The sequence below is a fragment of the Pleurodeles waltl genome, chromosome 12 (genome assembly GCF_031143425.1).
Source record: "Pleurodeles waltl isolate 20211129_DDA chromosome 12, aPleWal1.hap1.20221129, whole genome shotgun sequence".
Taxonomy (NCBI): Eukaryota; Metazoa; Chordata; class Amphibia; order Caudata; family Salamandridae; genus Pleurodeles; species Pleurodeles waltl.
The window spans coordinates 57,461,573-57,489,397 of record NC_090451.1 but is presented as its reverse complement, the minus strand read 5'-3'; the positions used below and the strand labels follow the sequence as shown (position 1 = coordinate 57,489,397).

The window sequence follows — 27,825 nt, the reverse complement described above, 5'->3', positions numbered from 1 at the left end:
GAATGGAGTTCAGATCACCATGATTAACTTTTTTGATCTTTTATTAAGGCACACAGCACAGTACTAGCATATAAAGGCACATGACTGACTTTTAATAACAACGATAAGCTACAGTCAGAATCACTCTTACATACTCAGTGCATCTGCCCAAATGTTCTACTATGGACAGCAGGAGGCTTAGGAAGCCTTTTAGTTTAAAGGGCTGCCATATTAATGTTTAATATAATAAATTAAATAAACGTTATTTTTCTAAAATGTATTTAAGAATTAAACACTAAGGCGGTCATTCCGACCCAGGCGGTCCAAGACCGCCAGGGCCGGGGCCCACGGAAGCACCGCCAACAGGCTGGCGGTGCTTCAATGCCCATTCTGAGCGCGGCGTTAAAGCCGCTGTCAGAAAAGGGAATCCGGCGGTTTCCCGCCGGATTTCCCCTGCTTGGGCTGAATCTCCATGGCGGCGCTGCAAGCAGCGCCGCCATGGAGATTCCGACCCCCTTCCCGCCATCCTGTTCCTGGCGGTTTTTACCGCCAGGAACAGGATGGCGGGAACGGGTGTCGTGGGGCCCCTGGGGGCCCCATAAAGATTTTCACTGTCTGCATTGCAGACAGTGAAAATCGCGACGGGTGCAACTGCACCCGTCGCACCCCTGCAACTCCGCCGGCTCCATTCGGAGCCGGCTTCATTGTTGAAGGGCCTTTCCCGCTGGGCCGGCGGGCGCTCCTTTGGCGGGCGCCCGCCAGCCCAGCGGGAAAGCCAGAATGGCCTCCGTGGTCTTTTGACCGCGGAGCGGCCAAATGGCGGTTTCCGCTTGGCGGGCGGCGCCCGCCGCCCGCCAATGTCGGAATGAGGGCCTAAATTCCTAGTTAAAGTAAAACACGTGTATTAATAAATATTAAAAGTAATTATGTAATTAATTTCAAAGTGATTTAGTTACATTTTAATAAAAGTAATGTTACCTCAATGTAGACATTTTAGAAAAGAGTTAATATATTTTATTATTAAATAATACATATGGTTTATTTTTACATATGTTTGTTAACATTTAATTATATTTAGTTACATTTTTATAACATAACATTATTTCCTGTCTGGCTCAATTTTAAGTTCCTACCGCTATTAATTTCTATGTGAGGGTGTTGCAATACTTGGCTGCAGTAACTTTAGAAGTGTAGTTCGACAATAGGAATAGGCTTACCCTCTTTTAGGTGGGTTCATGTCCCGGTCTAAACCTCTAAACCCTACTTACTTCTACCTAAACCCCTCCCATTTAGTAGTACGTATACCCCTTTCACCAGTCACACCCACGTTCTTACACACATTTACTACTAAGTAGTAAACTTACATATGTGAGGATCTCCATATTGAAAAGGTGGGAAAGATGGAGGCAGAAATTTACAATTATAGGATTGTGAACAGCATTTTCAGTACTTTTGTTTTACTGTTGTAGTACTACTAGACGTAGTAGAAAATGCAGTTTGTGACACTGCATAAGTTACACAGGCTGAGTTTTAGGAAACCTAAGAGTTCTGATACAGTTAGCCAGCGAATACAGCCAGTACATACCAATGTACCCAATTCAGGAGGAAGACTCCCAGTTTGTGAGGCCAACAATGGCTTAATTTTTGGTGTCTCCCGTGTGAACTTGCCTCTGCTTCAATAGAAGTCAATGAAAGAAATATATTATCTTGATTATTTTTAAATAATTATCTCCCACTTTCCTCTTCAAAAATGTTGCCAGGTTTGTCAGTAAGATAGCTTGGTAGTTGTTATTCTCACTGCAATATTGTTATGGAAGACAACTTACCTTTTCATTGTTAATATTACATTTTGTATCACTGAATATTTAGCACATATCTGTTACAGTGCTATAAAACAGTAAGTCTTTGGTAATAAGCACAATTGTAAATAAACAAGTACAAGTGTGTGTGTGAATGCACAAACTCTTGCATGTATAGTTTGTTGAAAAAGTTGTTGTAGAGATGAGTTGCCTGGAGGGAGCTTGAACACCTAACTGCTGAAATAGTGGATACACAGGAGGAATTTCAAGGTTTTTCAGTCATAAATGTAGGTAGCTCTTTACATAACATTAACGATGCCCTGGGTACTTGACTTTTTTCCAGAAAAGAAAAGCATTCTGGGACTTGTAGTACTGCTTCTAACATTGCTTGTGGTTAAAAATAAAAGCAAGCATTGGCATAGCCAATAAGTCTCGCCTTTGGAACCTTATAAGTATTTAGCCATGCAGCACATTAAACCTTTATCAGAAATAAACTGTGTTTGTTCATTTCTCCCTACACTTCACATTCAACTGTAATGGCCAGAACATACCCTAGAGGGCACCACCATACAGATAACATTTGGAAGAAACATGGTCATGTAACCACATAGTCACCCCATAAAGGGTATAACCACATGAAAAAAGAAAGGCAGAGGGCATTGCAGTATAACCATATATTCAGCCCCTAAAGGACATAGCGCATTACACAGTTTCAGGCCTAGCAGGCTTGCTAGAATATTATTCAAACAAGGCCCTTAAAACACAAACTACCCCCAGCTGTAAAGCAAAAGTTCCAGCCCTGAGAGAACTTAAAAAGACAATGAGTGGTGTGAGAGGTTATGATTTTGGGGTCCCCTGAACCTAGTGTGGGGACCCAGAAGATGACCTGGACAGAAAGAACATGCTGTGCTGAATGTTTTGGTGGTCGTCCCATTGTCCTAGAACCACTACAGGCTCAGTTATTGGCAAAATCGTGTTGTAAAAAGCATTATGGGGTGAGTTTCCCGAGTGCAGTGAATATTGTAGTATCCACATTGATGGTTTCCCTTGTGTTTTATCTATTTAAATGTGGCAGTTTGTATATTTTTCAACTGCTAAACTAAGAAAGAATTTAGGAATGTGGACCAGTGCTCATGTAAAGCACTCCAATCTTCCGGTCGATTTTGCATTATAGTAATAAATAAATAAATAATCTCCTTCCAGCTTGCAGCCTTTGACTGGCACAGGCACCACAAACAGCGAGATGCCAGAGGAAGAAACAATATACTGCCACGAGCGTGAGGCGGGGAGCCAAAAGAAAAAAAGTAGTGCACCAACAATAAAGTATATGGTCGATAGTGCAATAATCCATGTAACAGGATCAGTCTCAAAGGTGGTAACAAAACAGCCACAAGGTGGAACAAACCTAAAGCATTTACCTAACAAACCAAAGGACTTTTGAAAAGCAGGCCAAGGAACGTACGAAAGAGATGGGCGTGGTGAAAGCCCACAGAAGTAGATTACAGCATGTCTAGAGACCGTGCATGTACTGTGCCTAGGCTCAACCTAAAAACATACACATGGCTAGGCGCTACCTAAAAACACACACAAAGAGCAGCTGGATTAAAGCTGAGGAGTTGCTGAAGAGGTCACATATGATAATGAATTACTAATGAGGACTTGAATTGACTGTCCGCCGGGATCAAATATAAAGGGGCTAACATTGAATAATAGCTGCTTCAACCCAAATGAGCAAAAGTTCAATTTGAAAAAAACCGAGGGCAGAGCTTTTTTCAACTAATAGGCACATATTTATTTTTTAATAGTAGTAAAATGATGAATACAGATACAAACATATTGACATAAATATATTGCTAATATGTTTCTATAGTTTAATTTTTGTACTCGCGTGATGTTCTTGAAAGGCTGTGATACTTTAGTATGTTATAAGTTGGGGAGAGTGGATGGAATCTATTTGAAATTTACTAAGATGGCGATGGTCTCGTTGGAATTGGCATCAGCGTTCACCACTTAAAGATGGCCGCCAGTTTTACCAGCAACAACAATCCTCTTAAGGGCGTCCTTCTTCGATTTCCTCGACCTGAACAGCGGATGTCTCAGCTGGAAGTGCCCGCCTCTTCCGGGTACACAGAAGTTGCTGGCTGGGGCAGGTAGTGGTGGATGCTTCAGGATGTCCGAATATGAGAGCGTGCAGAAGGGGGCGCTGAAGATCAAGGGGGCGGCCATAGGCAAGAAGTAAGAGTCTGTTACAATCAGCTGTGAACGTAGTCCTCAGAGGTGACGAATGTAGCAAGGCAAGGCGGCGAATAACACAGACAAGTTAAAGGAAGGCTGAAAGTTGGGGTTTAAGCAGGCATGATTTGTCATTGGTGGTGCTTGATGCACCTGACGACAAAAGGGGAAAATGAATAACGAATAAACCATGCACAAATTCGGTGACTACTGAGAACCAACTCACTCCTTGTTACTGTTTCCTGGGCTTTGTTACACATCGTTGTTGCCAGGTGTGTTGGGCTAGTAGGTACAATGGACGTACACCAAGAATAAACAGCACACAAAATGGGGTGGGTTGACACAAGAATGCCCAAGATCAGAAGCGGTGCATTTGGTGCTTGGCAGGAGCTGGGCACCATACTATGGTGAGCCAGGTGTCGGAGCAAACTTCTAAAAGTGATGTATGGCATGTGTGCCGAGTTGTTAAGTTTTACTTAAATTGTTTGACCCAGAAGGTCTAGAGAAAGAATATCAGTACACCCGACCGTTGTTTTCGAACATTGGTAAATTATTGTATGTACGTAGATGGGTTACATAAACAACTGAATCATGACCGGCTTCTTTCTACATTTAGATCCTATAACCTTTGACCTTTAACTATAGCAGGCGATCCTAACGTGTCATAATTCATGAACCCGACATGTCTGGGCGTAATTTGTATGGTCCAAGAAAGTGAAAAATCTGAAATTACTTTCTAATGCTAGCTCATTTAATTCTCAGGCATGTGTAATAGTCAGAAACTGTTTCAATTACATCCACAAGTTGAGGTCCATACTTCCCCAGTTGTCACTGGAGCCGAGACCTGGCGTCGTAGCTGCTACTATAAACTCATAACATGACTATTGCAGCTCTCTATTGGGAGCCTATAATTTGAGCAGGCGTGGGCAGGCCTCACACATGCACACACTCTCACGTCCATGAATAACTTAGCCGGCCTCTGGTGGGGACATCGGGTGGCAGGAGAGAGGCCTCCATGGTTCCTAATGATTTGGACTGCTGTCTCTCTCATTGTCTGACCTTGTTTTGGATTAGAGTAGACAATGGGAGAAGGCGGCTGTCCCTACCTTGTCACAAAGTGGGATGAGATCAGTGAGTCTCCTTACCCCACCCACTCTGTGACAAGCATCACTGATGAACACACAGCCCTGGGCATTTAAGTGCTTAAAAGTGAAGTATTCTTGTCTGAGATGATCAGTGATGACCCCCCTCATCATTGAAGGGACGACCACCGCTTGCATTGTGCAACTAGGATGTCACACCCACTAGGCTATGACATCTTCAGCCCAGCAAAGTTCAACTCAGGTAGCCACACATTTAGTGCAACTGCAGTGCGTGGCTACCTGACCTGAACATGAAGAGTGTCTATCAGTCTGACCATTGCTTGTCCTGACCCACTCTTCACATTGGTGGAAAAAGGTGGGGGCCTCTACCCTTAAGGATGGGTCGCCGATGCAGCTCACGGCATGCAGGTTTTCATGCATACCAGTGAGTTTCAGTGAAGGTAGAATGCTGGAGCAGTTGTTGTCAAACATCTCTCCATAATACACCACGTCACATTCACAGGAAGGTTTCTCTGCTTGGTTCCAGAGCAGCACGAAATTATTTTTCAATTGAGCAATATCGCCTACAGGTGCTTGAACAACTTGGCTCCTAAGACAAAATTCATTGCCAGGCTTCTGTTGGTGATCTTCAGAACACTGGTCAGGAACACCTTATGATTTCTTCTATTTAACCCCTTTCAAAAAGTGGTGTGTTTTTTCATGTTAAGGCCCCTTACTTTGGAGTTCTTTTTCTGTATAATTGCTCCACTCACAGTCATTCAGTTTTCAGAAAACTGTATCTGTTCTAATGTAGCAGCTGACTTTGTAAGATCAACACCTAGGGACCTCAGTCGAGAGGTAGTGCAGGTGTATAAGTATGGGCAGGTCAGTTCAGTGTTTATATATATGAATAATTTTTGTTCTCTAGTTCAAAAGTAGAGCCCTCCCAGAATATTTCGTCTGGGGCACTGTAACCTGTTACTGACCTGCATTTTGTTTGATTTGTTGCCAGAGTTCTTCAAACAGCTGTACTGCTGCAAAAGTGACTGTTAAGTGCTTCTGGATATTGTCACTTTTTATTTACTACAGGAAGAAGAAAAAGGACAAGGAACAAAAGAAGATGATGGAACAGTACATGGAAAGCATGAAGAGGGAGGAGGAGAAAAAGAAGGCAGCCTTGGATAAGAGAACACCCGCACAAATGGCTTTTGAAAAAATGCAAGAAAAACGGGTGAGAAATGGCGCAATTTTGTCCCTTTATTTAGTCTTAATGAATGGAAGTCACGTCGTACACTGAAAGTACTTATCATTTTTGGAGTGCTTTATTTGTAGAATTAAAAGTAAAAATATAGCATGCTTGAATATTCAAGCATGCTTTGCAATTGCGTATGGGAATGGGGAACACTAAGAGGAGCCATATGCTTTTGAAAAATGAAAATGATGCATTTTAGAAGTGTGTTTATAGAGAATACAGCTAAGGCAAAATTAGCAAGCATCGTTAGGAAACTGAATAGAATACTGAATACATTTGTGAAACAGTTGCCCTATAGGCTGCAAAGAGAAAAGGTAACATTGATTCTAACTACATTTATATATACTTTTTTTTTATAGCAAATGGAAAGGATTTTAAACAAAGCATCTAAAACACACAAGCAGAGAGTAGAGGTAAGATTAATATAATTACTTTTTGTATGATTGAGATATTGTCTTACCCTTGCTCTTAAGTAGGCTGTTTGCTGAAATTGATCATATCAAGCCTGATGGGCAGGTTTTTAAAATTCACAAATCAACCTTTATTTGTTTATTCCTACATCTAGGGTAAATTTCAGACTATATTATTCACCATGAATACCAGGAGTTCTCTTGGAAAAATGTGATACGTTTCTTGAGTATATTATTCAGAATTGTACACTTTTAACTTTTCTATTAAACTTTTCCCCCACAGTTAGCATATTTTTACCTTTTTATAATGCACTGCCTTGACACCTTTACCCAATATGGTGGTTAATCATTCTGTTCCTTTCCCTCGATAGGCACTTAATTTTTGCCCCTCAAGAGTACACTTGTGTGTATCTGGGATGGTAAATTACTTGCAATTTGAAAATCCGCAAACCAGTATATTTGTTGGTGTTCATCCAATTTGGCAGGATGGCATAGTGTGACTAACTCATGTCCTGTCCATTTCCCTAAATTTAAAAATCCGCCACATTGACAGACTTTCTAACAGTAATAAGTGCAGTTTTCACCCTACAAATTTACAAATTCAGATTCTCTGATCCAAGATGTGATGTGGAGTTTGCGGTAAGAGAATGTTTTTTTTTCTTTTCTTAACACCAAACTACCACTTGGGTGTGCAAACAAGTTTGAGTCGGTCTCCCAGTGTTTTAAGGGATATCAATAATATAATGTACTTCATGCAGACAATTTTAGCCATTTCCTGTATCTGTATTTCCAGTTTTCACAAAAACACAAAGTCAACGTTGAATTTTTGTTTCTAAATACTAAAATTATTTATTTGTTAGAAGTATTTCTGCGTGTCAGTCAGTTATGGAACTGAACAGTCGGAACTGTGTTTTGGCTCGCACACGTATTAGCCCTTACCGACCAATTCAAAACTCCAGCTGGATATGAATGTGGCAAATATATGCTTGGATCCAAACAAATGTTGAACATAAATTTCAAGGTGAAAGCCAAGCTGGTTATTCTCATCAACAATTTGCTGAATCTAGGAAATCTAAGAATGATTAATATTCTAAGTTGCTTTGACTGGTATACATGAGGGTAATGGGAACAATAAACAGAGTATAGCATGTAGACATTTTTACACTGCACATAGGAGTTCATTGTAGTATCATTTGGAACATATCCAAAAATGCTATTGAGGAGTAAATCTTGCATGACAAAAATGAAGAGTATTTCTAACATTATTGTTTAATTCGAGCCTTGAATGACTGAATTTTAACGAATTTGAAAAAAGAATCATTTTAATGGCTTGTACAAAAAATTTCAGGGTAGTATGTATTGATCCTCCAGTGAGCAGTCACCTAGCATCTCTAGGATTACGTCCTCCTCAAACTGAAAAGTCTTCGCTTCACTCAAATTCAGTGTTTTGCAGAGTCTTCTTTTTTTAAGCGTCTGCCAACTAAAAAAAAGGGCTTTTTTTTATTTGTTATTTTAAACTAAAAACGCATAGGAAACCCTTTCAGTGTGGAGGGAAATCGGCTGAACTGAACGCCACATTAAGGGGGAACCGATCTGTAAATGCATAGTACATATGTTCTTTCTTTCTGAAAACATATGATTGTGTTAATTTTTTTGTTTGGTATTAGGTTCATATCAAGACATCTGCTAAAGGTTTGTTTTTAGCCCCATTTTCATAAGTGCAAAATCCATACCATGGCAAGTGTATGGGGGTAGATTGCGATTCCCTCGGAATCTCTTTTAAGGAGCCGTGTTTCCCACATACCTCTTTTGTCCCATTGGGGGATAGTGAGATACAGATAAAAGTGTAGCCCAGAAGGTAATTGACGTTTTTCATATTACCTCTGTCACTTAATTGAACCATTGCAGTTACATGTGTACATAAAAGATGGAAATATTTGATATTGAACTGAGTGACCAACTTTTAAACTGTTCTTTTTTCCATTTTATTTTTTACATTTTTCAGGATTTTAATCGGCATTTGGACACTCTTACCGAACATTATGACATTCCCAAAGTCAGCTGGACAAAATAAGGAAAATTGTGTGTTTTTATTTTTGGACACCTTGATATGGTTATAATTGTGATATTTTATTTATATTTGCATGTAATGTGATGTGCGGTCAGTATCAAAAGGACATGACGCATGTGACAAAACTTATATTATGTCAGACAAAGTCATTCAACAATTTCATTTCTGAAAAGTTCTTTGTGTAAAACTGTTTCTTTTCAAACTGATGAAAATAAAGACATGTTGCTCATTTTATATGGACCTGAAGTAGTTGACCTCAGAATAATTTGGTTGTATGTGATACTAGTAGAAATAAAATATTTTAAAACAATTTCTTTAAAAAACATGTGGCCAGATCATGGTATGGCAAAAGATTTTTATGTTTGTCAAACTAAAAACTGATTTTGCGTTCCTAAAAAAAACATTTAGGGAACAAAAAAAAGGTAAGACTTTAAATTCAACAAAAAATAAAAATAGGCTTCAAGTGAGAAAACTGTGAAAAGTCTGTCCTCGATAATGCTTTGTTTGTAGTATTAAAGCTAAAAATATATCTTTGTTTACAATTTTTAAATGGTTGTAGATAGTCTCATAACTGACCATATATTATTCTTTTAGATGCTCTCAGGTGTAAAAGGGTGTAGAAGTAATAGATAAGTGATTGGATTATGAAGAGGCAACATGTTATAGGGTGAGCAAATTGGGAGAAATGATTAATGCATCTAAGAGTGAGAAAGAACACCAGTTTTCTGGTGTGTATTTGAGTAGTTGTGCAATAGATGGATGAGTTAGTGGGGTAATATGACCTCATATTTTGGTGCTGTTTAATTGCTGCTCTCATGATCCTCTAGTACTGCTTTGGTCAGCATATGTTGTCCTGAGTTTGTGCTGAGCGGTGATTCTGAACCTGTTACATACCTCGCCATCATCAATGGTCTTCATCTTTCAGTCTGCTGATCTCCTTTTGTCTGGCCCATCGACCACTCTATGGTGAAAGTGTTCGAAATTAATCTCTAATGATATTTTGCATGAGCGTACATGGGCTGATTGGAATCTGCGGTGACCACCTTCGACCAACTACCTTTCTTCTTGATGGACTCGTACCTGTTCATGTTTCACCTGCAACTATCCTTTGCGCTTGGAAGTCCATGTTAGTTTTTCTCTTTCCTCAACCCTTCTCGTATTGTCTTGTAACCTTTGAATTGTCCCCCAGTGTTACTGCACATTATCAATTTTGTGACCAATTAGGAAAATCTTCCCTCTCCTTTCAGCAGCAGCATTATAAAGCTGATCTAAAAATTCTGTAATTCTATTGATTACCTCACCTTGTACTCCTCAGGTCCGAACTGCCATATCTCACCAGTGTACTGCTTCCTCAAGGGACGTGTCTTGTTTTTTGTTAATTCCCTATATTTTCTCTCCGTCCTACAACCACATCACCACCCCAGGTCTTCCCAGACAGGCTGTCTTGGTAGTGTGGTTTTCTAAGTACTGTTGCAGTGCATGTAGTGGACTTTCTGGTACTATACCTATTTGTTCTATCCTCTCCCTGCTCTGGCTTGTGATTAATTTGTTCTGTTGTTTGGCTTGTCTTAGCATCCAGTGCACTGTTCTTGCCTCCAGTTAGTGTTCTCAAACACAGTACTAGTGCAATAATGGGTACTAGGTTGTTCTGTGTTCATTGTGTGGTCTACAACCCATGGACATCCAGCTCATCACATCTAGGAATAGTTGGAAAGGCAGGGGAATGACCTCCTCTGTGCTCAGTTGGTAGGTTCCGAGCACTATGGCCCTCATTACAACCCTGGTGGTCGGTGATAAAGTGGCGGTAATACCGCCAATAGGCTGGTGGTAACGGCTGGTGGTAACTACCACCAAATTTTGACCATGGCGGTGAGAACTCAGATAGACAGCCACTTTACCACACCAACCGCCAGGGTGGATACAACAGCCACCACAGCGGTAGCCACGTACAGCCAGGCGGAAGTCAATGTTCCGCCCACTGTATTATGAGACAGGAAACCGCCACCTTTTCCGGGGCGGTACCAACAACATCAAAAGCCTGGCAGAAACACTGCACTGAAGGGAAAGGACTCACCTTTGGAGACACAGGGAAGAACCACGCCGCCATGGAGCCTGAACTTCATATATTCCCGATGATATTCTACATCTTGCTCCACCACGAAAACCAACGCCGGCAAAGATGACCACGGTGAGTGCAGCCGCCTAGCATAAAAGGGAGGACGGAGGAAAACGAGAGTGACACACACACGCACAACACACACCCCTACCCCCAACCCCAACACATACACATAATCAGCTGCAGTAATAAAACGTATTTACCCCGTACCCCTGAGGAATAATGCAAGGACTACAGGAATGTGATAAAGTGACTGTAATAATAACAACACAGTAGAAATACGAAAAGTCAATCTCATGGTATATACATATGTACCATGCAAGGGACACTGCCAAGTCCTCATTGTGCGTGGGCCACAGGCCAAAGTCCAAGGCCCCACTTGTCACCTGCACCAATACAGAGAGAACACTGCAGTGACATCAGTTGGAAAATAGACACCTCAGGGAACGGGGGGCACCTCAGCCGGCAGATGGAACAACACCACTGGTTCTGGAGGGTGCAACATGCCCTGTGCTTGGTCCTGGGGAGTGTAAGGCCACAGTCTCTCAAGTGAGTGACTTGCCCACATGTTCTGGAGGGGGCAACATGCCCTGTGCTTGGTCCTGGGGAGTGCCTTACCCACTGGTTCTGGAGGGGGCATCGTGCCCTGTGCTCTTGATCCTGGGGAGGCTGGGGTTTGTGGGTGTCTTAACCACTGGTTCTAGAGGGGGCATCGTGCCCTGCGCTCTTGATCCTGGGGAGCCTGGGGTTGGTGGGTGGCATACCCACTGGTTCTGGAGAGGGAATCGTGCCCTGTGCTCTTGATCCTGGGGAGGCCGGGGTAGGTGGGTGGCATATCCACTGGTTCTGGAGGGGGCATCGTGCCCTGTGCTCTTCATCCTTGGGAGGCTGGGGTTGGTGGGTGGCTTACCCACTGGTTCTGGAGGGGGCATCGTGCCCTGTGCTCTTCATCCTGGGGAGTGGAAGGTCACAGTCTCTCAGCTGGGTGTCATACCCACAGGATATGCAAGGGGCAGGCCGCACAACTGCCCATGGAGGCAGGACTACATAGCGTCTGCCGGTAGTGATGGCTGCTCAGTGGTGGTAGTGGTGCTGCTGCAGACGCTGGTGGGGGGAAGCTCCTGCTCATCCCCTGCAGCCTCGGACAGCTGCTCGGTGGTGGTGGTGCTGCTGCTGGTGGGGGCAGGCTCCAGCCCATCCCCTGCAGCCTCAGACGGCTGCCCACTGCTGGTGGTGCTGTGCTGGTGGGGGAGGCTCCAGCCCATCCCCTGCAGCCTCGGATGGCTGCACAACCATGTCCCTCGTCCTTCCTGCCTGCTGGTGCAGGCCCCTTGCCCTTCCGGGCAGCACTTGGGGCAGGCTCCTTGCCGTTCCGGGCAGCAGCTGGGGCGGGCTCGTTGCCCTTCCGGACAGCAGCTGGGGCAGGCTCTTTGCCCTTCTGGGCAGCAGCTTGGGCAGGCACACTTTCTTTGAGGCTGGCTGGTGCCCTCGATCCTTTCCCACCGCAAGTGTGTGTGGAGACTACTGGGCCCGTAGACTGGGTGGCTGAGGTGCTTGCCTGGGTTTTTGCCACCCTGGCCAGATGTGAAGGATGGTGGTGGAGGGGTAGGGAAGAGGTCAATGGATGAGAGGAAAAGCTTCTTAGGGACATTGGAGCGGGAAGAGGGAGTGGTTGTAGGAGGTGTCTGTCTGCTGTTTTTGGGTGCAGGTGCATGGGCTGGATGTTGTTGAGAGGTGGATGGCTGTTGGGTGTCTGAGTACTTGCGTTTGTGTACCCTGGGAGGGGGGGCAGACAGTGGGAGATGACACCGGGGGCGTGTGCATGGCTGTTGTAGAGGTGTCTGCAACTGAGGTGTGTGTTCTGCTAGGTGTGGTGGTGGTGCTGGTAGTGGATGAGGCTGTAGTGCATGCAGGTGTGAGTGTAGACACAACTGAGGGAGGTGGAGGAGGAGGGGGACACAGTGGAGGCAGTGGATGTTGGCATGTCTACATCTGGATGGTGTTTGTGTGAGTGCCTGTGGTATGATATGTGGTGCTTTTGTTTGCCTGTGCCACTCGTGTGTGTTGTCCTGTGTGCATGCTTGTCTGCCTGTGTACTTGGGATATGTTGGGGTTGAGGGGAATGGGATTGGGAAGAGGAATTTGGAGGGGGGATGGTAGAAACAGGGAAAATGGCTGACATCAGAGAGGAGGCCAGAGCCTGGATTGATCTCTGTTGAGCCGCCAAGCCAGTGTGAATGCCCGCCTGAAATGCATTTGTCTGTTACATTTGGGCTGCCAGCCCCTGGGTGGCATTTACAATGGTTGACTGCCCAACAGAGCTGGATCTCAGAAGGTCAATAGCCTCCTGACTCAGGGCAAAAGGGCTCACTGGGGCAGGGCCTGAGGTGCCTGGGGCGAAGGAGATGCCCACCCTCCTGGGTGAGCGGGCTCGGGCAACTTGCTGAGGGGCTTCTGGGAGGGTGGTGCTGGTATGGGGGATGGCAGATTTACCTGTAGGTCACAGAGGTGTCTGCCACCACCAGGAAGCTTCCATCGGAGGAGGCATCTGTGTCAGAACTGTCTCCTCCTGTCTCCGCCGTGGGGCTCCCCTCACCCTCCGTCCCACTGGTGCCCTCACCGTCGGTGGACTCTGCCTCCTGGGTCCTGTGGGATGCAGCTCCCTCCGTCTCCAGTTCCTCTGCTCCTCCGCCAGATGATGCTAATGCACATAAGGACAGGATGGCAAAACAAAAAAGGTGGGAGAGACAAAGGATACACTTGGTCAATGGCTGCAACAACACAACCGTTGGCGTGCACACCACCGTCACACACAGGGAACAGCCCTCCGCACTATGCAATGCACTACCTGTGATAATGCTAGCCACCAAGGCATGGGGAAGGGCAAATACCGCCAAATGCAGCACACCTTGGACCCACACAACCCTGACCAGTTGTAGATACCTACAAGCTAGGTAGCAGGATTTTTCACTTCAGAACCCTGGCCACCATAGGACCTATTTTGCAATGTCAGCCCTGGCCTAGGGGCACCCACTGACACACATCCCCCACCCAGGTACCCCCCTATGTCAGTAGTGATGATGGGCATTGTACTCACCCCCTTGTGGCTGCTGTGATGCCCTCCAGCGCCCATCCAGCTCCAGATAGGCCACTGCCAGTATGCGGGCCATGAGGGGGGTCAGTGTTCGATGGGCACCCCTTCATCCTTGGGCGGCCATCCCCAGCTAGGCCTCCACGGTCTTCCATGCCCAGCGTCTCAGGACCTCCCACCGTTTCTGACAGTGGGTGCTCCGCATGCCGTAGACCCCAGGGTCCGCACGTCCTTGGCAATGGCAAGCCATATACCCTTCTTTTGATGGGCATTGACCTGCAGAGAAATACTCACAGGAAATGGTATCAGGCAGACCTTCCTGCCTGTTACACTTATGGCCCACCATACATCGCCATTTGCACACACAGGGCCCAGCACTCAAGCTGCATGCCACCCAGGGGACATCCACCCACCTCCCCATAAACGAGGCCTTCACACACACGATTCCATGCATTCATGCCACATGCATCGTGCTCACAGTGTACTCACCTGTTGGTTTGGAGGCCCATACAGCAGTCCGTACTGGGGTAGGACCCCATCCACCAGTCGCTCCAACTCTGCAGAGGTGAAGGCAGGGGCCCTTCCCCAGTCACACGAGCCATGGTAGTCACAGCAGCACATGCGGTGTAGGTCCTCTCCTGTTGACGGTCAGGTAGCAAGTGAGGAATATGATAGAAAATGGTGGTCACATACCGTCACCGCCAGCGTAGATCAACATTGGCCACTGTACCCCATAGAGACCAATGTTATCCAATGAGGATTTATACAGCGGTTCACAACCGCCTCCCACAATAACGCAGAATGTCAGCGGAATTGCCTCACTTCCACCTGTCTCTCCACACAGGACGGGCGATCACCATTTCGGGGGGGGGGAGGACCTGGATATAATAACTGCATCACAGTTCAAAAATGGGACATACAGGACAAATCCCACTTACCCTTTACAAATTAACATCATGCATTTTACTGTTGTGGCTACAATGTTCAGTTTGTGACTAGAGCCACACTCTTTTGCCCCATAGATTGCTACTGCTGCGGATGATTAGGGGATGGAGACATACCTCTGTGTACAGACCCCTGGTGGACTTGGCAACAATGGAGGACAGGCACGTTATCCTCACCTATAGACTTGACAGGGCCACAATCACGGAGCTGGGTGCCCAACTGCAGCCTGACCTGATATCTGATATCCGTCACCCCACTGGGATCCCTTCTCTTGTGCAAGTGTTATCGGTACTCCATTTCCTGGCAACTGGTTCTTTCCAAGTGACAGTGGGCTTGGCAGCAGGAATGTCACAGCCAATATTCTCAATAGTGCTGACAAGAGTGTTGTCTGCCCTGATTAAACACGTGCAGCTACATTGTTTTATCCCCAGGTTGAAGATTTGGCCACAGTGAAGGCCGAGCTCTATGGAATGGGACATATCCCCAACATAATTGGGGCAATTGATGGAACACATATTGCATTTGTTCCCCCCCACTCCAGAAAAATGAACAGGTGTTCAGAAATTGAAAGAGTTTTCACTCCACAAATGTGCAAATGGTGTGCTTGGCAGACCAGTACATCTCCCATGTCAGTGCTAAGTATCCAGGGTCTGTGCATGATACCTTTATCCTGAGGAACAGCAGCATCCCAAATGTGATGGCCTAACTACAGAGGCACTGGGTGTGGCTAATAGGTGAGCCCTGGTTCCCACCTAGTAGATGTTGGTGTATCGGTATGGTGTGGGCCATATAGGATAGTGTGTGGGTAAATGTTGTCCCTTGATATTTGCAGGTGACTCTGGTTACCCCAACCTATCATGGCTACTAACCTCTGTGAGGAATGCCAGGACAAGGGCAGAAGAACATTACAATGAGGCACGTGGGCGAACAAGAAGGAGTATCGAACGTACCTTTGGCCTCCTGAAGGCCAGGTTCCGGTGCCTCCATCTAACAGGTGGATCCCTGTGCTACTCACCCAGCGAGGTCTGCCAGATAGTAGTGGCATGCTGCCTGTTGCACAAACTTGCCTTGAGACGCCATGTGCCTTTTCTGCAGGAGGAGGAGGCTGGAGATGGCCGTGTGGCAGCAGTGGACCCTGTGGATAGTGAGGATGAGGGGGCAGAGGATGAGGACAACAGAACTGCAGTGATAGGACAATATTTCCAATGACACACAGGTAAACCAGTGGTACTTCACATTTCATTGTCATTTTTTTAATTATCTATGGCACTGGCATGCTGTTAATTCCCACTTCTATGCCCACTCACTGTACCCTTTGGCAACTCATTTTGCAGATGTTGGTGCCCCACTATCGCTCCTGGTGTGATCATTGCAGCCAACTACAGGTCTTCACTATGTCAACATTACTGTACAGTCGAATTGCAATGTTTGAACCTCGTTAAACGAATGCATAATTAAAACGTTTGACATACTCCATACTTGTATTTTTTCAAAGTGTGTTTATTGAAGTGCTAAGAAGAAGAGGGGCAAGTGCAATGGGATAGGGTGATGATGGAGGAAAGTCTAAGGTATTGCTCCAGTCTATTTGTAGCACAGGTGCATTGTTCAAGGGGTTAAAGGAAGGGAAGCAATGGCAGTTCAAGTTGGACAGCGTGACAGAGTGGGACACAAGGGTGACAAACAGGAGAGCCTCATTTCATGGTGGGGGTCTTTGCAATAGTCTCTGGCTTCTGCCTGGATCACAGGGAATGTTTTCGGGGTCCTTCTACAGGGGAAGGGGTGCTGTTGGTCCTGTGGCGGGGCCTCCTGTCCACTAGCGGCAGCGGAGGTGGAATGCAGTTCAGATGTCTGGTTAGTGGCAGGGCCCGCTGGTGTGAGACTGCCTCCCTCATAATGTTGGCCACGTCTGCCAGCACCCCTGCAATGGAGACCATGGTGTTGTTGATGGCCTGAGGTCCTTCCTGATCCCCTGGTACTGTCCCTCCTGCAGCCGCCTGTTCTCCTACACGTTGTCCAGGATGTGGCCCTGTGTATCCCGGGAATGTTGGTATGCTCCCAGGGTCTCAGAGAGTGCATCCTGGAGAGTCGGTTCCCTGGGCCTGTCCTCCCCCTGGCACACAGCAGTCCTCCTAGTATCTCCCCGTTGTCCTGTGCCTCTGTCCCCTGAACCGTGTGCCCACTGCCACTGACCCCAGGTCCCTGATTGTCTTGGGTATGAGGTGTGGCCAGGGGTCCCTATTGTGGTAGACACACTGCTGATTGGCGTGTCCTGGGGACAGAGGTATGGGTACGCTGGGTGGGTGCTGTGGTGGTGTTTCCTGAGGGGGAGGCTCTGTGGTGGTGTGTGACTGGGCCTGGGTAACCAACTGTCCAGAGGTCCCTGATGGGCCAGGTTGGTCATCCAGATCCAGGCGACCAGAGTTGCTGTCATCTCTGTGGGCCTCTTTTGCGGGGGACTGGATAGTGCTGGCACCTCTTCACCGCTGACATTGGCTGGGGTACCTGTGGGGATGTAAATAAAGTGTTATTGTTTCTGTGTGTGACATATTGTGCATCAGTGGGTTGCCCTCTTTGTATTTGCCCGGGCATCTTTCACTTGTGTACATTGGTGTATGGTGGGATGATTAGTTCTCTCTAGTGTGCATGCTTTAGTGATAAGTGCCCATGCAGGTCTGTGAGTGGTGTCCATGCGTTGATGGTGCATGCAGGGCGCTTGGCACTGGGATGAGTGAGATGTGATGGTGGGGGGGGGTGAGGTGGTGGAGTGATAGGAGTGAGGTGGGGTATGTGATGGCATGCAGGTAGGGGGGTGATAGTAGTATAGAGTTGACTTACCAGAGTCCAGTCCTCCTGCTACTCCGGCCAGTCCCTCAGGGGATGCATGATTGCCAAGACTTGATCCTCCCATGTTGTTAGTTGTGGGGGAGGAGGTGGGTGCCTACCGCCAGTCCTCTGTACAGCGAGTTGGTGTCTTGCTGCAATGGAGCGTACCTTCCCCTGTAGGTCGTTCCACCTCTTCCTGATGTCGTCCCTTGTTCTGGGGTGCTGTCCCTCGGCGTTGACCATGTCCAGGATCCTCTGCCATAGCTCTATCTTCCTAGCAATGGATATCTGCTGTACCTGTACTCCAAATAGCTGAGGTTCTACCCGGATGATTTCCTCCACCATGACTCTTAGCTCCGCCTCTGAGAATCTGGAGTGTGTTTGTGGTGCCATGGGTGTTGTGTGAGTTGTGTAGGTGAGGGTGTGTAGGGTGATGTGTTGGGGTGTGTGATGTGGGGTGTGTGGTTGGTGTATAGGTGTAGGTGGTGTGTGGCTCTGGTTTTGTCTGTAGTTGTGGTGTCTGTCTCGGGCCAATGGTTTATAATGGTAAAGGGTTGTGGGTAATGTGGGTGTGTGTTTTATAGTGGTGTGGGTGCGTGAGTGTGGTGTGTGTATATGTGTCAGATGTGTGTAGTTTGAACTGTCCAATGTGGTGGTGTTTTGTTTGAGTGTGTGTATTTTGAGCGCAGCGGTATGTACACCAGTGGTTTACCTCCATTGACTGCCCGCCGTGGTGATTCGTGGGCTATAATGTGGTGGGCGTTGCTCTGTTGGCGTAATGGTGTGGGTTTGGATACCACCACTTTATCACTGACCTTTGGTTTGGGAGTTTTGTGTCTGTGGCTGAATAGTGACAGATTGGTGTGTGTGTGTGTCATAATATGGTGAATGGATATCCGCGGCAGCGGCGGTATGTTGGCAGTGGTCAGCATGGCGGTAAGTGGATTTTACCACCAATGTCTTAATGAGGGCCTATATATTCTCTTGTTTTAGCTCATATGGGCCATCATCTACTGACCCCCGGCACATGGTCTTTTAATATTAGGCATGAGGGTGTGTATAATGGATTGGCATTGCGTCTTGTGGTAGACTTGATAGAGATGGGGAAAAAAGAGAAGTTGATTGGTTGTCTTGTGAAATACTAAAAACATTTAAATACAATTATTTTTCCTTATATCAAGGACCATCTCAACCACATTGTTCCAGCTGTTTGCATTCAAACTAAATGTATTTAAAAAAATATAATTCGACAACTTACCTTTGGTCTGTCCTGGCAAATCAAATGAACTTTCACAACATATTAATTTCATCAAAACTTGAAAACGCCTTTTAGCCGTCACATTGTTGTCAAATTATCCACAGACCCTTTGCACGAGTACTGTTTTACCTTGATCCCCTTCAAGGTCAAATACAGGAGAGGCCAGGAAGCATCCTCTCACTTTAAAAACAACTTCAGGGAATCGTTTTTTCAGTATTTTTGTTTCTTTAGACAGCGTTATTACGAATCTTACAGAGCAGATACAAAACCATAGTATCATTTATTCCCAGCATTTAAGAGACAATAGGATGCTGTAGCAAAGCTGTTTGTATTGCAGCGGGTCACAGATGCATCTGGGAAGTGGACATTAATTGGGGTGTTGAAGAATTACATGTCTGAAGAATTACATGTGTTGCCCAATTACTGTTTGGTCATAGGTGAGAATTCGACTATCCCACCCCAACTAGCCCACTCAACAATTTACTTATAAAAGGACAAGAGAGTTGAAGGATATACACTTTGATTTAGACATGAATATCAATACTTTCTAAGTCAAATTTATATTTTGTAGTAGGGGCAGTCTTCTGTGTGGCTGTGTATCAATTATAGAACGTACACATTTTTCACAAATGTGTGAATTAGATTGGAACTTTTCAAGGTGCCTTCTGGACTCCCTTTCATAGAACACAGGAAAGGTTTAATTTATTACTGTTAAACCTGACAGCCTTTAGGAGGGCCTTACATTTTGCCTGTCTCCCTCCACTTTTTGGAAACTGTTTTTCCTGGTTTTTGGACTCTGCGCACTTTACCACTACTAACCAGTGCTAAAGTGTATTAGCTCTCTCCATTAAAACATGACATTGGATCATACCCAATTGGATTATTTAATTTACTTATAAATCCCTAGTAAAGTGCACTATGTGTGCCCAGGGCCTGTAGATTAAATGCTACTAGTGGGCCTGCAGCACTGATTGTGCCACCCACTTAAGTAGCCCCTTAACCATGTCTCAGGCCTGCCATTGCAAGGCCTGTGTTTGCAGTTTCACTGTCAATTCGACTTGGCATTTAAAAGTACTTGCCAAGCCTAAAACTCCCCTTTTTCTACATATAAGTTACCCCTAAGGTAGGTAACCCATAGGGCAGGGTGCTGAGTAGACAAAAGGCACGACATGTACCTCTGTAGTTTACATGTCCTGGTAGTGTAAAACTCCTAAATTTGTTTTACACTGCTGTGAGGCCTGCTCCTTTCATAGGCTAACATTAGGGCTACCCTCATATGCTGTTTGAGTGGTATCTCCTGGTCTGAAAGGAGTACCAAGGTCATATTTAGTATGGCCAGAATGGTAATATAAATTCCTGCTGACTGGTGAAGTTGGATTTAATATTACTATTTTAGAAATGCCACTTTTAGAAAGTGAGCATTTCTCTGCACTTAAATCCTTCTGTGCCTTACAATCCACGTCTGGCTAGGTTTAGTTAACAGCTCCCTTGTGCATTCACTCAGACAAACCCCAAACACAGGATGCTCAATCACATTTGCATACATCTGCATACTGAATGGGTCTTCCTGGGCTGGGAGGGTGGAGGGCCTGACACTTGCATGTCAAAGGACAGTAGCCTGCCCTCACACAAAGGACTGCCACACCCCCTACTGGGACCCTGGCAGACAGGATGGAACTGAAAGGGGACCTTGTGCACTTCTAAGCCACTCTTTGAAGTCTCCCTCACTTCAAAGGCACATTTGGGTATTTAAACAGGGCCTCTGTCCCTACCAACTCAGACCCTTCCTGGAGAAGAAACCTTGAACCAGAACCTGCAACCTGCCAAGAAGAACTGCCTGGCTGTCCATAGGACTCACCTGACTGCTTTCTGAGAAGGACTACTGCCTTGCTGCCCTCTGGCTGTGCTGAGAAGTGCGCTCCAAGGGCTTGGCTAGAGCTTGCCTCCTGTTCCCTGAAGTCTCAGGACTAAAAAGACTTCCTTCCTGCAAGAAGAACGCCCTGCGCAGCGAAAATTGATGCACAGCCTGTCAGAAATGATGCACAGCCTGCATCGCGGTGAGTAAATCACTGCATGCTGAACCAGAACGACGCAGCCTGACTTCACAAGGAGAAGATCAACGCAGCGCCATCGTATCGACCAGAAATTCAACGCACGGCCCACTGGATTGATGCAAAGCCGAGCGGGGACGACGCAGCCTGACACTTACATGTCAAAGGACAGTAGCCTACCCTCACACAAAGAACTGCCACACCCCCTACTGGGACCCTGGCAGACAGGATGGAACTGAAAGGGGACCTTGTGCACTTCTAAGCCACTCTTTGAAGTCTCCCCCGCTTCAAAGGCACATTTGGGTATTTAAACAGGGCCTCTGCCCCTACCATCTCAGACCCTTCCTGGAGAAAAAACCCTGAACCTGCAACCTGCCAAGAAGAACTGCCTGGCTGCCCAAAGGACTCACTTGACTGCTTTCTGAGAAGGATTGCTGCCTTGCTGTTGCCCTGATGCCTTGCTGCTCTCTGGCTGTGCTGAAAAGTGCTCTCCAAGGGCTTGGCTAGAGCTTGCCTCCTGTTCCCTGATGTCTCAGGACTAAAAAGACTTCCTTCCTGGAAGAAGAACTCCTGGTGCGGTGAAAATTGACGCACAGCCTGTCAGAAACGATGCACAGCCTGCATCACAGTGGAAAAATCACTGCATGCCGAACCAGAACGACGCAGCCTGACTTTGCAAGGAGAAGATCGAAGCAGCGCCAGAGTATCGACCGGAAATTCAAGGCACGGCCTACTGGATCGACGCAAAGCCGAGCCGGAACAATGCAGCCCGACTTTCTGAGAGGAATCGACGCAGCGCCTGCCGTGTGGTAGAAATTTTCATGCAACGCCCACCGGATCGACGCAGCCCCTGTGACTTTGTCCCGTCAGCGCTGGATTTCAACGCATCATCCCCGGGGCGTCCGAAAACCCCACAACCCGAAGAGGATTCCAGTCTACGTGCCAGAAATCGACGCATAGCCTGCCCTGGGTGAAAAATTGACATCGCATTGCCCGTGTGCACTGGAAAAATCGACTCACACCTCCCCGTTTTTCACTCATCTCCTCCTCTGTGGTCCCTTGCGGAGAATTTGAACGCAAACCAGGTACTTTGTGCTTGCAAAATACATTTGTTGCTTTTAAGAGACTAAAGACACTGTACATCATTTTTACAGTTATATTTCAACATATACTTATTGCATCTTAATTGTTTTGACCTGCATCTTATCAGATAAATATTATATATTTTTCTAAACACTGTGTGGTGTATTTTTGTGGTGTTCTACTGTGTTATTGCTTGATTTATTGCACAAATACTTTACACATTGCCTTCTAAGTTAAGCTTGACTGCTCAGTGCCAAGCTACCAGAGGGTGGGCACAGGATAATTTGGATTGTGTGTGACTTACCCTGTAAGGTCCTTGCTTGGACAGGGGGTAACCTGACTGCCAACCAAAGACCCCATTTCTAACAATTACCAAATGTGGAATGGCCAGAATGTGTCCAGAGTACAGCCTACATCTTTGGGTGTCTACAAATAATCCCTCCTGTAACATATCTGTCCCTTTTTTCACCTCCCACTGTGAACAAAAGAGGGTACACTGTTGTAAAGAAATGGCTCCCTGTTGCAGTTACCCCCCACTTTTTGCCTGATACTGATGCTGACTTGACTGAGAAGTGTGCTGGGACCCTGCTAACCAGGCCCCAGCACCAGTGTTCTTTCACCTAAAATGTACCATTGATCCCACAATTGGCACACCCTGGCATCCAGATAAGTCCCTTGTAACTGGTACCTCTGGTACCAAGGGCCCTGATGCCAGGGAAGGTCTCTAAGGGCTGCAGCATGCATTATGCCACCCTAGAGACCCCTCACTCAGCACAGCCACACTGCTTACAAGCCTGTGTGTGCTAGTGAGAACAAAATGAGTAAGTCGACATGGCACTCCCCTCAGGGTGCCATGCCAGCCTCTCACTGCCTATGCAGTATAGATAAGACACCCCTCTAGCAGGCCTTACAGCCCTAAGGCAGGGTGCACTATACCATAGGTGAGGGTACCAGTGCATGAGCACTGTGCCCCTACAGTGTCTAAGCAAAACCTTAGACATTGTAAGTGCAGGGTAGCCATAAGAGTATATGGTCTGGGAGTCTGTTTTACACGAACTCCACAGCACCATAATGGCTACACTGAAAACTGGGAAGTTTGGTATCAAACTTCTCAGCACAATAAATGCACACTGATGCCAGTGTACATTTTATTGTAAAATACACCACAGAGGGCACCTTAGAGGTGCCCCCTGAAACTTAACCAACTATCTGTGTAGGCTGACTGGTTCCAGCAGCCTGCCACACTAGAGACATGTTGCTGGCCCCATGGGGAGAGTGCCTTTGTCACTCTGAGGCCAGTAACAAAGCCTGCACTGGGTGGAGATGCTAACACCTCCCCCAGGCAGGAGCTGTAACACCTGGCGGTGAGCCTCAAAGGCTCACCCCTTTGTCACAGCCCAGCAGGGCACTCCAGCTTAGTGGAGTTGCCCGCCCCCTCCGGCCACGGCCCCCACTTTTGGCGGCAAGGCTGGAGGGAACAAAGAAAGCAACAAGGAGGAGTCACTGGCCAGTCAGGACAGCCCCTAAGGTGTCCTGAGCTGAGGTGACTCTAACTTTTAGAAATCCTCCATCTTGCAGATGGAGGATTCCCCCAATAGGGTTAGGATTGTGACCCCCTCCCCTTGGGAGGAGGCACAAAGAGGGTGTACCCACCCTCAGGGCTAGTAGCCATTGGCTACTAACCCCCCAAACCTAAACACGCCCTTAAATTTAGTATTTAAGGGCTACCCTGAACCCTAGAAAATTAGATTCCTGCAACTACAAGAAGAAGGACTGCCTAGCTGAAAACCCCTGCAGAGGAAGACCAGAAGACGACTACTGCCTTGGCTCCAGAAACTCACCGGCCTGTCTCCTGCCTTCCAAAGATCCTGCTCCAGCGACGCCTTCCAAAGGGACCAGCGACCTCGACATCCTCTGAGGACTGCCCCTGCTTCGAAAAGACAAGAAACTCCCGAGGACAGCGGACCTGCTCCAAGAAAGGCTGCAACTTTGTTTCCAGCAGCCTTGAAAGAACCCTGCAAGCTCCCCGCAAGAAGCGTGAGACTTGCAACACTGCACCCGGCGACCCCGACTCGGCTGGTGGAGATCCAACACCTCAGGAGGGACCCCAGGACTACTCTGATACTGTGAGTACCAAAACCTGTCCCCCCTGAGCCCCCACAGCGCCGCCTGCAGAGGGAATCCCGAGGCTTCCCCTGACCGCGACTCTTTGAATCCAAAGTCCCGACGCCTGGGAAAGACCCTGCACCCGCAGCCCCCAGGACCTGAAGGACCGGACTTTCACTGGAGAAGTGACCCCCAGGAGTCCCTCTCCCTTGCCCAAGTGGAGGTTTCTCCGAGGAACCCCCCCCTTGCCTGCCTGCAGCGCTGAAGAGATCCCGAGATCTCTCATAGACTAACCTTGCGAACCCGACGCCTGTTTCTACACTGCACCCGGCCGCCCCCGCGCCGCTGAGGGTGAAATTTCTGTGTGGGCTTGTGTCCCCCCCGGTGCCCTACAAAACCCCCTTGGTCTGCCCTCCGAAGACGCGGGTACTTACCTGCAAGCAGACCGGAACCGGGGCACCCCCTTCTCTCCATTCTAGCCTATGTGTTTTGGGCACCACTTTGAACTCTGCACCTGACCGGCCCTGAGCTGCTGGTGTGGTGACTTTGGGGTTGCTCTGAACCCCCAACGGTGGGCTACCTTGGACCAAGAACTGAACCCTGTAAGTGTCTTACTTACCTGGTAAACCTAACAAAAACTTACCTCCCCTAGGAACTGTGAAAATTGCACTGTGTCCACTTTAAAAAAAGCTATTTGTCAATAACTTGAAAAGTATACATGCAATTTTTATGATTTAAAGTTCCTAAAGTACTTACCTGCAATACCTTTCGAATGAGATATTACATGTAGAATTTGAACCTGTGGTTCTTAAAATAAACTAAGAAAAGATATTTTTCTATAACAAAACCTATTGGCTGGATTTGTCTCTGAGTGTGTGTACCTCATTTATTGTCTATGTGTATGTACAACAAATGCTTAACACTACTCCTTGGATAAGCCTACTGCTCGACCACACTACCACAAAATAGAGCATTAGTATTATCTATTTTTACCACTATTTTACCTCTAAGGGGAACCCTTGGACTCTGTGCATGCTATTCCTTACTTTGAAATAGCACATACAGAGCCAACTTCCTACATTGGTGGATCAGCGGTGGGGTACAAGACTTTGCATTTGCTGGACTACTCAGCCAATACCTGAGCACACGACAAATTCCAAAATTGTCATTAGAAATTGATTTTTGCAATTTGAAAAGTTTTCTAAATTCTTAAAAGACCTGCTAGGGCCTTGTGTTAGATCCTGTTTAGCATTTCTTTTAGAGTTTAAAAGTTTGTAAAAGTTTGAATTAGATTCTAGAACCAGTTGTAGATTCTTAAAAAGTATTCCAACTTTTAGAAGCAAAATGTCTAGCACAGATGTGACTGTGGTGGAACTCGACACCACACCTTACCTCCATCTTAAGATGAGGGAGCTAAGGTCACTCTGTAAAATAAAGAAAATAACAATGGGCCCCAAACCTACCAAAATACAGCTCCAGGAGCTTTTGGCAGAGTTTGAAAAGGCCAACCCCTCTGAGGGTAGCAACTCAGAGGAAGAGGATAGTGACTTGGAGGAAAATTCCCCCCTACCAGTCCTATCTAGGGAGAACAGGGTCCCTCAAACCCTGACTCCAAAAATAATAGTCAGAGATGCTGGTTCCCTCACAGGAGAGACCAACACCTCTGAAATCACTGAGGATAACTCCAGTGAAGATGACCCCCTGTTAGCCAGGATGGTCAAAAGATTGGCTTTGGAAAAGCAGCTCCTAGCCATAGAAAGGGAAAGAAAAGAGATGGGCCTAGGTCCCATCGATGGTGGCAGCAACTTAAATAGGGTCAGAGATTCTCCTGACATCCTAAAAATCCCCAAAGGGATTGTAACAAAATATGAAGATGGTGATGACATCACCAAATGGTTCACAGCTTTTGAGAGGGCTTGTGTAACCAGAAAAGTGAACAAATCTCACTGGGGTGCTCTCCTTTGGGAAATGTTCACAGGAAAGTGTAGGGATAGACTCCTCACACTCTCTAAAAAAGATGCAGAATCTTATGACCTCATGAAGGGTACCCTGATTGAGGGCTTTGGATTCTCCACTGAGGAGTATAGAATTAGATTCAGGGGGGCTCAAAAATCCTCGAGCCAGACCTGGGTTGATTTTGTAGACTACTCAATAAAAACACTAGATGGTTGGTTAACTGGAAATGAAGTGTATGACTATGTTGGGCTTTATAATTTGTTTATGAAAGAACACATTTTAAGTAACTGCTTCAATGAAAAGTTGCATCAGTATCTGGTAGACCTAGGTCCAATTTCTCCCCAAGAATTGGGAAAGAAGGCAGACCACTGGGTCAAGACTAGGGTAACCAAAACTTCCACTGGGGGTGACCAAAAGAAAGGGGTTACAAAGCCTCCCCCAGGAGAAAGTGGGTGACACTAGAAACAAAGAAAAAGAGTCCCCTGTAGGCCCCCAAAAACCAGACCAGGTGGGTGGGCCCAGAGACACAACCCAAGACAAAGGTGGGTACCAGGGTAAGAGCTGGGATGCCACTAAGGCATGGTGCCATAACTGTAAACAGACAGGGCACCACACCAAGGACACTTCTTGTCCCAAAAACAAACCCCCTAGCAAAATTCCAGGGGTGACCAGTGTAGCCATTGGGGATGACTCCTCAGATGAGGAGGTCTTCATAGCCTTCAACTGGAAAAAGGGCCCAACAGGTGAGTTGGAGATTCCAGAGGGAAGTAGACACTTCCACCACCTACTGGTGAATGGAATCCCAGCCACTGCCCTGAGAGACACTTGTGCCAGTCACACTATTGTGCATGACAGGCTGGTTTTCTCAAACCAGTACATCCCAGGTGAGACTGCCAGGGTAAGAGTTAGCCTAGACAGGGTCACTAAGAGGCCTGTGGCTTTAGTACCCATAGAAGTGGGTGGCACTCTTAGCTGGAGAAGGGTAGTAGTCAGTACAGACCTCCCCCTTGATTGTCTCCTTGGAAATGACTACCCAGAGGTTAGTCAGAGCCCAAGAGAGGAACTGGTCCAGTGCCAGTCCTCTCCCAAGGATTCTGGAAGTCCTGCCTCTGCAGTAAATGCCAGCAGGCCCCAGAAGAAGAAGAAAAGAAAACAGAGTAGGAAGGGTGGACAACCTTTAGCCAAGGTTACAGCAAGCCAAGGAGATTCTGCTCCAGTAGGGGAGAACTCCATAAATGGCCCTGATAAAGTCCAACCTGACCCACAAGAAGTCCTGGCTAGTCAGGCAACTGTTAAACCTGAGTGGGTGGCTCCTCAGCTAACAGAAGAAAGAGTGGAAGAAGGGTGTTTACTACAAGATGTGGTAACCCCCCACTCTAATACAGCAGACAGGCAACCTGAACCCAAAGAGGCCTGTAACTTAGCCCCTTCCCTTTTAGGTGAAGAGCTAAAGGTGTGGTTCTGGGCACTGACAGCTGTCAGTGGCCTCTGCTGGGTGTTAGCCTTTATGGCTGCACTATCCTTAGCATGGTGGTCTGACCCCATGCCAAATAGCAAATTAGGCCCCCTGA

The 27,825-nt window shown here is 46.6% G+C and overlaps 1 protein-coding gene across 1 annotated transcript; it reads left to right on the top strand.

Annotated features, from left to right (window-relative positions):
• The first annotated feature begins 3,872 nt into the window (after nt 1-3,872).
• Nucleotides 3,873-9,059, top strand: FAM32A (family with sequence similarity 32 member A). The gene is made up of 4 exons (XM_069217255.1): nt 3,873-4,013; nt 6,182-6,323; nt 6,704-6,757; nt 8,760-9,059. Exons 1-4 carry the CDS (start codon nt 3,949-3,951, stop codon nt 8,826-8,828), a joined length of 330 nt encoding a protein of 109 aa, XP_069073356.1. The 5' UTR covers nt 3,873-3,948; the 3' UTR covers nt 8,829-9,059.
• The last annotated feature ends 18,766 nt before the right edge of the window (nt 9,060-27,825 follow it).

What these genes read in the sequence shown, in the direction of transcription:
- FAM32A (XM_069217255.1), top strand. Translation starts at nt 3,949, where the DNA reads ATGTCCGAATATGAGAGCGTGCAGAAGGGGGCGCTGAAGATCAAGGGG. An exon ending in GGGGCGGCCATAGGCAAGAA is followed by an intron (nt 4,014 to 6,181) that starts GTAAGAGTCTGT and finishes TATTTACTACAG; the next exon opens with GAAGAAGAAAAAGGACAAGG. An exon ending in AAAAAATGCAAGAAAAACGG is followed by an intron (nt 6,324 to 6,703) that starts GTGAGAAATGGC and finishes TTTTTTTTATAG; the next exon opens with CAAATGGAAAGGATTTTAAA.